General features: G+C 40.5%; 1 protein-coding gene across 3 annotated transcripts; it reads left to right on the top strand.

The window, feature by feature from the left end:
• Nucleotides 1-490: 490 nt before the first annotated feature.
• On the top strand, nt 491-8463 carry LOC117484945 (NXPE family member 3-like). Of its 3 annotated transcripts, none has more exons than XM_034133447.1 (8): nt 491-597; nt 1505-1629; nt 2232-2252; nt 4507-4959; nt 5075-5370; nt 6760-6830; nt 7155-7361; nt 7445-8463. In XM_034133447.1, exons 2-8 carry the CDS (start codon nt 1543-1545, stop codon nt 7996-7998), a joined length of 1689 nt encoding a protein of 562 aa, XP_033989338.1. In that variant the 5' UTR covers nt 491-597; nt 1505-1542; the 3' UTR covers nt 7999-8463. The 3 variants fall into 3 exon arrangements, with proteins under 3 accessions (XP_033989338.1, XP_033989337.1, XP_033989336.1); XM_034133446.1 differs by lacking the exon at nt 491-597 and adding an exon at nt 903-1124; XM_034133445.1 differs by lacking the exon at nt 491-597 and adding an exon at nt 1078-1218.
• Nucleotides 8464-13956: the final 5493 nt, after the last annotated feature.

The raw sequence follows: 13956 nt of genomic DNA, 5'->3' as shown, positions 1-13956 counted from the left end.
CCGGACTTGCCTCACGGCACACCAGTGTGCCGCGGCACACAGTTTGGGAACCACTGCGGTAGAGAGTAGGACATGAATGCTGCCACGCCAAACAATTTGCGTCACCACGCCAGGCTGCAGCCACCACAGGAGAAGCGGAAATGGGAGGAACCCAGTTTGGCAGCTCAGCTTAAATAGCCGGTGCCTAGCAGGGACCTCCGGTCACATCCAGCATGAACTTTTTTGTTATTTTCATGTCAATGGACACTGAATATTATGTTTGAATAGAGGATTCCTAATATTGTTTGCAGAGACCAACATTAATGACCCATCAGCATTTTTAAAGTCTAAATATCCCTCCACATGCAGCAATGACATTATTTGCAAAACGAGTTAACAGTCACATCTTATCTGGATGAGTGCTCCAGAATACTGTTTTTATAAGGGATAAATGTGTGTGTAGTCTTTCATATTAAACATGATCGCTGGTAGATAGCCACAGAAGTCGTAACACAGTTTAACCTGGGTGGATCCCATTTTTCCCTGAGCGGATCGCAGTTTACCTGAGCGGATCACAGTTTACCACAGCTGAAGACTTCTCCACGCTGCTTTCAAACTGTGAGTAAACAACGTACGCTTCACTTGGAGGCTGTCTGAAGGTGTACACAGGTCTCAGATGGACTTTGTATCACATTAAGAACGATATTCAGTAATAAGTCTGGCAACAATAGCTGGTTTAAATTATTTATTCCAGCTCGTAATGTTTTGAACAGACATCCCCAGTCAACTCGTTTTTCTTTTTGTAGTCCTCGCTGTTCGCGATATCGCCATCGTAACCACAACCTCACACACTGGTATACCAGTGTGTGTAGGGTGTAGGGTAGGAAGACTTTGATGAATGTGCATCAAAGTCTTCCTACCGAGCCAAATATACCAAAAGATGTATGTAAACGACAGAAGAAGCGATCGAAATGTGTATTTCAGTCGAAGGCCACGCCCCCCACCTCTGTAAACCAGTTGATCGGAAAACCAGTTAATCCGGAACACCGGCTCGCCTTCCCCTCCGTCTTGCTCTCCAGCCAGGTTCTGGACTGGGGCAGCAACAGGTTGTTGACCAGATTACCTCTGGTACTTGGGGACGCAGGGTAAGGTGATAACTGCACTTTGCCGATCGATCCGATAGTGATCGTGTCACCGAAACACTGCCTTTAACCTAATGTCAACGTGTATTCTTTTTAGGTACTTGCATTTACTTTGACTATTTCAATTGTTATGCTACTTTAAATTTCTAGAGAAGATACATAATCAATTTTTTATAATAAAATATACATTAAGTACCAAAAGTATTTATTATGTAGAAATGTGAGTTTATATCCAAATTATTCTTGTAAAAACAAAAGACATGTTTCTAATGCCGCAGGTAAGAGTGGCTCTAATAAAATGACTTTTTCTAATTATAATTTATTCTATGATTACATTTTGTATTCCTGGCATAATTTTTTTATTATTTAATCCTGTACCAAAGGAAGTGGTCACAGTGTCAGGCTGGAGCTGGACAATATCATGAAGATCTTCTCTTTTAAAGGAATCTTCTTTCTCCTTCTGCTCGTGGCTTTCTTACTTTATGCACTTCATAGAACGGACCTCCAGGTGAGAACTGTTATCTAGGATCACTAATAAGGTTGACTTCATGTGAAATGTTTAACATTAGTCCGGTTTCAGGAGATTGTTTTAAATGTGTCTCAGGATAACGCTTATGTTCTTCATTGCAGTAAAAAACTAGTAAGATATTAAAAGGTTTGCTTCTGGCAGCCACTCCTCTAGTTTAAGGCGAAGAGTGGTATTTCCTTTAAGTGCGAGCTATCAGATAGTTTTACTTGCAGTCAGACTGGTTTTTCTCTTTCTCTTCTTTTAAGATGTTAATAAGTTACAGTATGTATGAGACACATGAGGGCACACAGTTAGTGTAAAAGAAACGGAACACATATAACAAATTATGTCTAAATTATGCTACACCTACTTTAACAACAACAGCGCATACATATGAGAGGATTACTTTTTCCAAAATATAGGTCCAAATTCTTTGCAAAATATATTTCAGGTATTTATTCTTTACATATGTTTTTATTCGATTGGGGAAAAAAGCATATCGTTTAATAAATAGAAACAAGGGTATCCATCAAATTCAATTTCTGAACTGCAGGAATGAATTTAATTCCAGAAATGTTTAAAACAAATGTTTTCTTTTTCAGCTTCACATATGGGACACATTGGTGAGTTATTTTTGGATTTGTGTTGTGCATGAGCCATCCACAGTGTATGTTCTATGTTTGAGTGTAATGTGTTAGCACAGGTGTTGCTGATTAGAAAAAAGTATCAGATTGTGTGCTCAAACCAACATTAAAGTGCAGACATACGGAGAACATCAGATCATTTATCTATAATCACACTCAAGTTGATGGCAATTACAGGGGATAGAAGAGATGCAAATCCAAAGGATTATTCTTTGTTCAGATTTAAGTTCAGCAATAATGCCACTTCATTACATCCCATCGTAGGCAGGATATTGTGAATGATATTTATGAAACACCATAAAGATTAAGGAGCAGAAGTATCGAGATAACATTTATGTGGATAACATCATACAGAGGAATGAAGGGAAATGAAAATGTGACACATTAGCCAAGCAGTCTCTTAAACATGAGTAAATAATCGACACTGCACTCAGTAAATCTAAGGCAAATAACATAGTGAAATAGAACATCATTAAGGAGTGGCAACACAATTGGGACAAAAGAAACACAAGAAGACACCTATATGCACTGCAGCCAAAAATCGGTCAGGACAGTTAAAATAACCATCAATTTGGATAATGTGTTAACAAGGCTTAGATTAGGACCGGGGTAGCCAACACGGTGCCCGCACTTAGTCGCCCGCAGGGGCAACGTGAGTCGCCCGCCGGGCATGTTCTACAAATAGCTAGCCAAGCAAATCCAAAATGTATAAAATACACAAAACAAAAAAGGAAATGTAATTAAAATAATCTACCCTATGCATAAACGAAACCTAAATCATAGCGAACTCTATCTACTTACTATAACTCTATATCTATCTAACACCCCTCCTCCCCCCACCCCCACAATGAATATCGACCAATCACGTTCTTGTTTGATTTGCGGGACCAGCGTTGCAGTCAGGAAGAAAAGCAATGTGGAGAGGCACCTCACCGCTTCATAAGGAGTTTGACCGTGATTTTCCTTCTGGCAGAATCTACACAACACATCAGCCCCATTGAACACAGCCTAGTCGTGCCAGCCTATACAACACATGAGGGGCAGAGTTTTACTCTGTGTGTGTTGCAACTTGCATATATATTTATTGCACTTGACGCACACACACACACGGCGTAATTTCCACTGGGGACAGGGGGGACATGTCCCCCCCACTTTTCGAAATCCTGTTTGTGTCCCCCCACTTTACAAATATGTTTATTATTATTTTTTAACACAAGCCGTCATCGCCATGGAGGAGCACACAGCCTCTGATAGATAGATAGAGAGAGAGAGAGAGAGAGAGAGAGAGAGAGAGAGAGAGAGAGAGAGAGAGAGAGAGAGAGAGAGAGAGAGAGAGAGAGAGAGAGAGAGAGAGAGAGTAGAGATAGAGATAGAATAGAGACGCGAGATCTCTCTCAATAACTCTGAGCTCCTCGCCTCGCTCTCTCTCCTGATCTCGCGCTCTCGCTGTCCTCCCTCTATCGCTCTCTCGCCTCTCTCTTCTCTCTCTCTCTCGCTCTCTCTCTCCTCTCTCTCTCTCTCTCTCTCTCTCTCCTCTCTCTCTCTCTCTCTCTCTCTCTCTCTCTCTTCTCTCTTCTCTCCTCTTCTGCTCTCTCTCTCCTCTTCCTCTCTCTCTCTCTCTCTCTCTCTCTCGCTCTTTCCGCTCTCTTCTACTCGCCCCCTGGATTAGACTGAACAAAACATTGCATTATTCATAAGGAAACATCTATCTGATTATATGAACACTGCCAGGTGGAGGAATCAGTAGAACATGTAATTCTGTAGTTTGCCAAATACAGTCAAGAAAGAGAAACTTTAAAGACAGAAATCAGGAAGCCTGGAATGGAACAACCGAACCTCAAAGAAATATTAGACGTTCAATGTTAGGAGCTGAGTTATGGACATAGTGAAAGGCAAACATTACACAACAACAGTTGTTATCGACCCCCTTAACAAATATTCATTCATTTGCTTCCAGTGCATTTGTTTGACGTATCTACGTAAGCTTCTCTGTCTCTCTCTATCGATTTACAAAAGCAGGAAAAACAAAGCAAACAGTACAGCTGGTCAGCAACTCACAAACATGTTTATTTTTTTAAAGCAAGAGTGAGTAGATTTTAGATTTCACTGTCTGATGAAAAATATGGAAGAGTTTTTAAATCGGTGGTGTTTCACTACAGCTGTGTGCTCTGTGGTGGGGGGAGAGCTCGGTTTTAAAAGAAATGTCTCTCTCTCTCTCTCTCTCTCTCTCAAGCCCTTCAAGTTTCAGCCTAAACTGAGCTCCACCATCATCTACCTGAAAGATACAACTGAACTTCCCAAAGTCCGCAGCATCTGCAACTTCCCACCATTGTCCCCTAAGGATGCTCTGGAGGAACGCCTGCTACTAGAATATGTTGCTTGGCCTGAAACTTCTGAATTACCATCTCCTCTTTCCCTGGAGCTGACCAGTCATCCAGCTCACAGCTCTTTCACCATTCTCCCAGCGAGGAGAGGAGGACAGTGGCACGTAGGGGATCAGCTGAAAGTCAGCATCGTCATCTCTGACTTCAAGGGACAACCCAAGAAGTTTGGGGGGGACCTTTTATTAGCCCGGCTGCACAACCTAACACTTGGTGCAGGTGTAGCTGGGCAAGTGGTGGACCATCTCAATGGGAGCTACTCTGCTGTCTTTCCTTTACTCTGGGAAGGAGCAGCTCAGGTTGAGGTGATGCTTAACTATCTTTTTCTATGTGATTTTGCTGTAGGTGTGTCCTTTGTCTACCATTTCTAGCCACCAATTGTACATTTTCAACAAAAACTCTTGTTTTCTACCCAATCAGGTGACGCTAGTTCATCCCAGTGAAGCTATCACAGTGCTGAACAGGTTAAATCGTGAACAACCTGATAGGATATTCTTCAGTAGCCTCTTTCGCTCAGGCTCACGCTCTCAAACCACCATCTGTAACATCTGCCTGCGTCAAACCAACCAGCCAATCTGCGACTTCACCGACCCTCGAACCGGCGATCCTTGGTTCTGCTACAAGCCAAAGAACATGAGCTGTGATGCAAGGATCACCCACAGCAGGGGAGGATACAAACAAAACCTCAAGGCCAAGGAGGATAAGCTCTTTCAAGGGTAAGGAAGCAAAGAGACTGGTCATTTGTGTGACTTCTTATAAATACATACATCATGTGTTACCTATTTATCTCCTTGGCTGGAAGTTTCAGAAGTATGTCAGGTCATGCAGTTTAGATTAAAAGATAATATAAATGTAACCACTCAGTATGAATCATAGTTGACCATGTGGATTTTTTGTTTTAATTTTATTATCTTGTTTATCACATAACATCTACGAATGTCTTTATCTCCTTGGAGAAGTAACCTTTCTCTCATTCTCCCTGAGGTTCTTCTATTTATTCCCTTAATTGTGGGGTTTCTTTTAGGGAATTTGTCATTGTGTGCTGCGAGTGTGTGAGGACAGAGAGCGTTGTGTGCTCCAGAATACACTCTGTAAAGCAAATGAGACAAATGTGTGATATTTCGCTTTAAAAATGTAATTTGATTATTTTATCCAGCTTTGGTCAAATACACTTTTATTGTCTTTTGCAAAATGTTACGCCGTAAGGCTTAGTTCTAAGGTGTGAACCTTCCAAGTACACACAAGGAAAGTTTAGGGTGGCAAAAGCTGCAGCAAAAGACCCCTAATAGGGAACAGAACAGAGAAGGCATCAATGACAACATAAATGATATGTGATTCGTCAGATACAGCATGAAAAGTAGACCTTCTAAACTGTTTACCCCAGGTAAACCTCCATGCCATTCAAGGTTCAAGGCTTTTATTAGACATACATACATAGCTGTTAGGGAATAATTTGCTTAGGTATTCAACCTTCGACACAGTTAATCTTTTTCTCTTCTCACTGTCTCTTTTCCCATGGCATAGTTCTACGGCCTTGGGTATTGTTGTTGCCAGTCTATGACAGAGCACAAGCTGCCATGAGGTAGTTTACTGTAAAGGGACGAAGGTTCCCTGGTGCACATTCTTTCCTATGGACGAGAGCTCTAGTTAGATTCAGGGTCTATATTTGTTTAGTCTCGCTGATGAAGAATGTTGATTATTACACTCCGAACTAGTTAAAACCTCGAGCTGCAGAAGAGTCCTTCAGAATTGGTTTGGCAACCGCTGTGTCAACTCGTGACACACCACCTGTCTTGTCAATTCTCCGGCCGTAACTCCAAATAAACCATCAGTGTTTACCATCAAAGCTCCAGCTCTCCTCGTGTCTCTCTGAGTCCTGTTTCCAATTACTTCAGAAGTTTCCCCCACAATAGCTACAGTGTAGTTATGACGATGAAAATCTTAGGTCACAGGCTCCTCCAACAGTGCAACACAATAAAACTGAAAAATATAAAAAATAAATACAAGTAAATACAAAAAGAAAAATAGTGAAATAGTGCAAGAGTAGTAAAAGCTGCATTTGGGATATTAATGTTTATTGTAGTATTGTGTGTGTTTTTCTTCAGTCGTGTCAACTTGAAAGTCTGCATTCCGGCTTCAGGACCTGCCGGTGTCACTGTTTTACCAAAAAAGGAAGGTAATGAATGCATTTATCACTGAATTCAAGATCTAATGTGCGACAAGTACAGATGACGAAAGTATAGTGGCAGAACAAAACAACAACTCTTTCTTCTGGGTATCATTCTCCTGTTGAGAGATGTATTTAGCAGGCCAATTTGACAGGAGCAAAGGGAGCATGGAGCTCTCAGCTCAAACTTTGTCAACACGGCCCAGTTGTTGCAGTGTCTTTCAGGAGTGAGGCCATAACATGTTCATACATTCACTTTATACTTTGATTTGGTTAAGGCGGAGAGTAACAAACGTAAAACAACCCCCCTATTATCCTTTAACTTTCTCTCAGGTCAACCAGAGGTGAAGAGCAGCATTGTGAACTTTCAAGCCTCTGGCTATTACTACCAGGGTTTATGGCGAGCACTAGATGGCACCAAAGTTCACCAATTCACCGGCGCATCTGCCATCACTCAGTGTCTAAAAGGCAAAGTGGTCCACCTGTATGGAGACTCTACCATCAGGCAGTGGTTTGAGTTCCTCAACGCATCACTACCAGGTAACTAATCCACAGGGATTTCCGGCAACAGTTTCATTATGTTCACACTGCATCTTAATCTGTTTCCTCTCTAATACTTTTAGATCTTAAGGAGTTTAACCTGGGCAGCTCGAGGCAAAATGGACCTTTCATGGCCTTAGACTATGAAAACAAAATCATGGTGACTTTCCGCTGCCATGGTCCTCCTCTCCGTTTTGGCGACGTGCCAATTGGGGAATTTCGTTACATTGCCAATGAACTAGATGACTTAATCGGGGGTCCAAACACTGTTGTCGTTTTTGGCATCTGGTCTCACTTGAGCACTTTCCCCCTCGAGGTCTACATCCGGCGGCTACAAAGGATCCGCAGTGCGGTGGTGCGGCTGTTGGACAGGGCTCCACAAACGGTGATCATCATCAGGACTGCAAACCCCAAAGCTTTGTGGCTTTATGAGACGATAACCAACAGCGACTGGTTCTCGGTGCGGCGTGATAAGGTGCTAAGAGCCATATTTAAAGGACTGAATGTTCATCTGATTGATGCCTGGGAGATGGTCCTTGCTCACCACCTGCCAAACAGCCTCCACCCACAACCTCCTATTATTAAGAATATGATGGATGTTCTCTTCTCCTACACATGTCCTCAAAAGGGCGGCTAGATAATAATAATAATACATTTTATTTATCAAGCGCTTTATCAAGTGCTCAAAGACACAGAGGTAAGAAAAAAGATAATATATAAAGTATATTTAAAATCGAGCAATAAAACCACATTTGTCACAAGGACTTGTCATCAATCACACATTAAAAGCTGGTCTAAAAAGATGTGTGTTCATTGTGGGGGAGGAGTGGAGATTTAAGTCCATGCTGAGATTAAATGTTTCCATGTGTTTCTATCAAGTGCAGCATCTTTCGAACAGTCTATAATAGATTGATGTTTTCAAATGTTTTTTTAATAACTCAAGTTGAGAGATATAACAAATTATAATACCCGCCTTAATATTAAATGACATCCAACATAACTTCAAAAGTGATACTGTATATTCATAAAAATATACCTCAGAAGATTTGAACGTTTTTTTTTAAGGAACAGAAACCGGTTATTTTGAAAATCTGCCACTTCCTTATAGAGCCCCTCCTCCAACACACACGAACGCGCACATGACCAATGAGGGCACGAGATAAGTTTGTGCACAGATGGAAGGCTGACAGGCAGGTAGGCCATCCAGTTATTTTAGCCGGGCCGGCTAAAATGATTGGTCGTGCTTTTTACAGTATTACACAGATTCCACAGATGACATTTTTTGTCAAAGCACTTAAGATATTCATTGCTATCGGGATGTTAAGAGCATTCCATGGAATATAACAAAAAGTGTATCTCGAGCCGGTTTCTCGAATGTACCTACCCCACCTTTAAGAAGAAAAACTCATCAAAATTGAACAAATAAAATAAGGAACTGCCTCATAATAAACTTAATTTAGTAAATATGATGGGATCTGGGAGTTCTGAATGAATTGTATTGCCGAGCGACCTACATCTAAGAAATAAAAAATACTTGTGGGCCAAACTGCTTTTTTACATGATAAACTGTGTTATTATTTCAAAGATTACCCATTTGAATAGAGGTGCCACATCATTTGTGATCCACCGCAACCAGCCTTACTGGAATTTACATTACACCGCATTAACATCTTTGAAATAATTGAAGCTGAATAACTTTGAAATATTTTGACATCCTCAGTCCATGATTCAGTTCACATATAGAAAGAGTTTCAAACATTTCATGCAGCAAGTGCTGTTAGGTCTGTGTATATTCTGGGTTCGATAGCCTGGTATTTCAGTTTTCTGTTTTTGGTTTAACCCTGGTGTGGTGTTCATATTTTTGTTAGTCAGCCAGTGTTCGTGGGTCTGGTGGACCCGCTGCCTTTTTGGGCTTCAATTCATGTTAAAATACTCAACAGATGTTTACTTCCCAATTACAAGCAATATAAACAGCATATATGGTTAATATTTGCCCTTTTACATTTGTTAGATCACATTAATTAATTAAAGTGCTACTTGTTTTATCGCCCGCTGACCGGCTGGTCCTGTGGCTCGTCTTTTTTTAGTAACTAGCTGATGCTCAATCTCATCCTCTTCTTCAAAGTCACTATCGGACTCAGAATTCTCAGAAATGTGATCCTCACATTCTGAAACCTCTTCCTCTTCCTCTACATCATCATCAAATGGTTCTCTCTCTTCCAAAATCATTTGCAAGGCCCTCTGAGCAGAGAATCTTTTGGCCATCTTGATCAGTTGTGATAAGGACCCAAACTGGCGAAGCTTTATTTAGTGGGAATGCTGACACAGCATTACATCTATCTGTTATGATACGCACGAAAACATTTATTATTCCCGCCGTGTTATTTTGCGCTGCTTCTTCTCCCACATTGAATATCGCAGAAACTGTTCAAACATCAAAACGTTCAGCTCGGTCGGGAATCGATCGATTGGCTATTACTTTTATCATTCATAACTTTCATAATTCCAGAGATACATCCCATAATTCATCACATTTTTAACATGGAAGTCAATGGAGAAACTCTTCAGACTTCAACAATCTTCATGCAACTTCAACTGCCAACTGCTCCTTCTTCAACTGCTAACTGCTCCTTCATACTTTCACTCAGAAACCTCATTCCAACTTTAAAATGTCACACATCTTTCTGACATTATTCGTGTAACACAACTTTTAAATCTGATTCTTACTTTTACAGATATTAAACATTGTTCAGACCTTGGTAAAGAGGCCTTCTTCAGATTTTAGAGTGCGTGATGTCACAGCTAGAGTGGAGGACAGATTTAATTTTGCCTTCATATTTTCTTTTAAACCTGCTATAATTCCCAAACCTCATAGCTTGATAGATAAAAAGAAATTAAGCAAAATAATTAAACAAAATGCTTCTTGAGGGCATGAAGTGACAAAAACTTCACCTTTCTTCGCCTCACCTTTCCCCACCACAGCAGCCGCACACCTTTAGTTAATCTGCCAAAAAGGCCACATTATTAACCCGAAAGTACACAAAAAGTACACTTCAGATGCTCAAGTTCCTTGACATGCTTCACGCTTTGAAATTTCACCGATATCTGTTACGGTTCTTCAACAAAACGTTCACATGTAACAGGTTTATTTCTCATTCAGAACAATGAAAATGCTTTCCTCTCACTAATCACCATGGAAACCTTCGATCTCTGGACACGTCGTTAGCTCAAATATAAACACCTGTGTCATGGAACACGATGATGTCATAACTCCAATTGACATAATTAGAGCAGCAGACTAATGACGTGGTCACTGGAGTTTAATAGACTGTCTCAGCCTATTCTTTTCCGTCTGATGGAGACTTCATACTGACTTCAACATGTTCCACATATTTTAGATATTATTGGTGACGTATGCTTTTAGTTCTAAAGTTTTCAGTTCAAATATTCTGCTGCTTTTTCATGCATTTAGACTTTTATTTTCTTGTTCTTATTTCACATTCAAGTCCTCTCTATTCATGAACCCTTAGTTTAAGGTACTCAGCAACACCACTTATATACCAGGTGCGACTGTTGCTATGTCAGATCTTTCAAATACAAGGTTGCTTGTTTGATTCAAGCTCTTGTAGTCAATATGTCAAGGTATTTATCCGTAACATTTTATCAGCTAACTAATGACACACACTCAGAGGATCTTTATAAACGTTTTAAGTATTGCACATCTTTAAACATGACTCTTATAAATCACTTTTAAAACCAGCGATGCACTACAGTGTCAGCTTTTCTAAAATAGAAACTTCAATGTTCACATCTTTCTAAATGATTCTACTTTTTAATGACCTACAAATAATCCTAATAATAATCCCATTTTCAATCTTCCAACTGTTGATATTTTTTGGTCAATTAACAAACCTGTTACAAATGTGTTGTTCAACAAATTTGAGCCTTTGCCACATTTATTTGATCACCATGGAAACCTTTGATCTCTGGACGCGTCGTTAGCTTAAATATAAACACCTGTGTCATAGAACACGATGATGTCATAACTCCAACTGACATGCTCAGAGCAGCAGACTTCAGATACTAGGGGTGTTTCTCAATCGCGAGTACGCTTGCTTGGTAGCACATGTCTGCCGAGCATCTTGCTTCAGAAGCGAGTCAAGAATACTTCCTGACATTTGGAAAACAAAGAGTAGAACAGGCTAGCAAGTGTGCAGGTGTGCGTCATATGATAGGCCCCGCCTTACATTTTCCGCCACAGATTTTGGAAATTGGTCCGTGCGCAAAGCATTGTGGGGATTTTAAGACCGCGGAGTCTACTCATGTGCAGCCTCGATATTTCTCCAAACGGAGTACGCCGGGCTCGGTAGATTTCCAAGTATGCTGGAGATTGGAACAGTACTTCGGCGGCACTCGATGACGTAGTATGCTTGAAATAGTGGCTCTGGAGCAGCTTTACTCGCGATTGAGAAACACCCTCGGCTTGTTCGAGACGAGCTGCGGCTCGCCTCGAAAGTAGACGAGAATAGCCGATTGCAGCCGAGGGAGGTCTCAAAAAGCTCGCCTGAAGTCGGACAGCTCGGAGTCGGCTTCTTCTTCTTCTTCTTCTTCTTCTTCTTCTCTCGGGTTTTGGCGGATTGCAAACAACTTTAAGGTGCATACCGCCACCTACTGTACAAGAGTGTGGATCACCATATCATCCTATCACCACTTGTGGAATTATACCACTGTATTTACGTTGTTTTAAATTCTTCCAATCAATCCTGTTTCACTCAAATACTTAAGAATGGCCTTTCTGGTAGCTCTTACCCCCTCACCTTCTGTTCCCAGTATCCCCATCAGGCTCCACTCCCTTCCTGCCTCTCTGACCCTGTCTCTTAGTTTTTCCCTCTCTGTTTTGTACATGTTGCAGTGTAATACAATGTGTTCCACATTTTCTTTCACTCCACACCCCCTGCATTCTTCAACTTCGCTTTTTCCCATTATAAACATTGTGCCGTTTAATCCTGTATGATCCAGTCTGAGTCTAGTGATGGTGATCTCCTCCCGTCTGTTCCTTTCTGTATAGATCTTTGTTATGACTGATTTCTGTAACTTGTGGTATCTCCTCCCTTTCTGATCTTCCTCCCACCTTTTCTGCTATATTTCCATACCCTTCTTCTTAATTATTGCTTTTCCTTCTCCTTTTCCAAGTGAAACTGGTATTGCTATTTCTTTCTGTCACGCATATTTTGCTAACTTATCAGCATGCTCATTCCCTTGAACCCCCTCATGTGCAGGCACCCAGCATAACAGCACATCTATTCCCCTTCTCTGAAGTCTCAATAAGCAATGGTTAAGTTCAATAATGAAATCTTCTCTAACAGTTATTGTCGACTGTATGCTTTTCAAAGCAGATAGTGAGTCTGTGCATATCACCACCCTATCTGACTTCTTCAACCTATTGTAGCCCAATAATTGCTGCTAGTATTTCTGCTGTATAAACTGATAAGTTATGTGACACTCGTTTTGAGATTGATATTTTGAATTCTGGTATACACGCCTATCCCCACGCATTCTTGCTTCTTAGATCCATCTGTATACATTTTGAGGTAATTGTAATACTTTTCGTTCAGGTACATACTCGTTTTAATTCCCACTTCATTTATTTGCCACTCTTTTTTCCTTTCTATGATACTCATATCTATGTTAGCTTCTGGGGAAAGCCATGGGGGAACACTGCTAAATGGGCTTGCTTTGGCAAACTTTATGGTCTCCACTCCATATGCCCTCGTTCTCTCCTTACTTGTCCAGCCAAACCCACGCCCCTGGAACTTTGTATATTCCCAGCAATCCTGTAGTATTCTGTTTGTGATATTTTCCTCTCCACTTCCTTGTAGCCTGACCCAGTAGGCCTCTGACAGAGCAAGTTTCTCTCTTCTAAAGAATGCACAAATGTGTTTAACCATTATTGTCAGATATGTACTAAGTAAATACATTTGTTCCTGCTCAAGATTAGATTCAACTTTATTGTTATTGCACAGATTACAGGTACTGAGACAACGAAATGCAGTTTAGCTTCTAACCAGGAGTGCAAAAAGCAGTAAAGTGAAAAGTAATGTACACAATCTACAGAATAAAATATAGAATGAATTGAATGAGGGGTATGAATACACTAGATATACACAGTAGCCTATGAGCAGAACAGTATTAACAGTGTGTATGAATATGCTAAAATATATAAAGTATGACAACGGTAAGCAGTGCAAGTATTGTATAAAATATATAGATATTAATTTCATGATGATAAACATTGTGGAACAATGATGAAAAATGTGAATGGAAGTGGCGACGTAAAACTGACACAAAACAACAACACACTTTTGCCGAGCCAATAGAGTGGCGAAGTCCCTCCCCTTCCGGTGGACCTCATGGGACCTTATTTCGGAAAAATTATGTATTGAAGTCAATGGAGAGAGAAAACTTATCTTTCGATCCCGTTTGAATTGTGCCACGAATTACACATATGATGTTTGTCAATTTAAAAGATAATTTTGCAAGTAAAAAAAAAAAGATGTGTCGTAAAACTGTGAAGTAACACATTTGTTTGTGTGAA

The sequence above is a fragment of the Trematomus bernacchii genome, unplaced genomic scaffold, assembly GCF_902827165.1.
Source record: "Trematomus bernacchii unplaced genomic scaffold, fTreBer1.1, whole genome shotgun sequence".
Lineage (NCBI taxonomy): Eukaryota > Metazoa > Chordata > Actinopteri > Perciformes > Nototheniidae > Trematomus > Trematomus bernacchii.
Note: the sequence above shows the minus strand (reverse complement) of the source record. Positions and strands in the feature narration are given on the sequence as shown.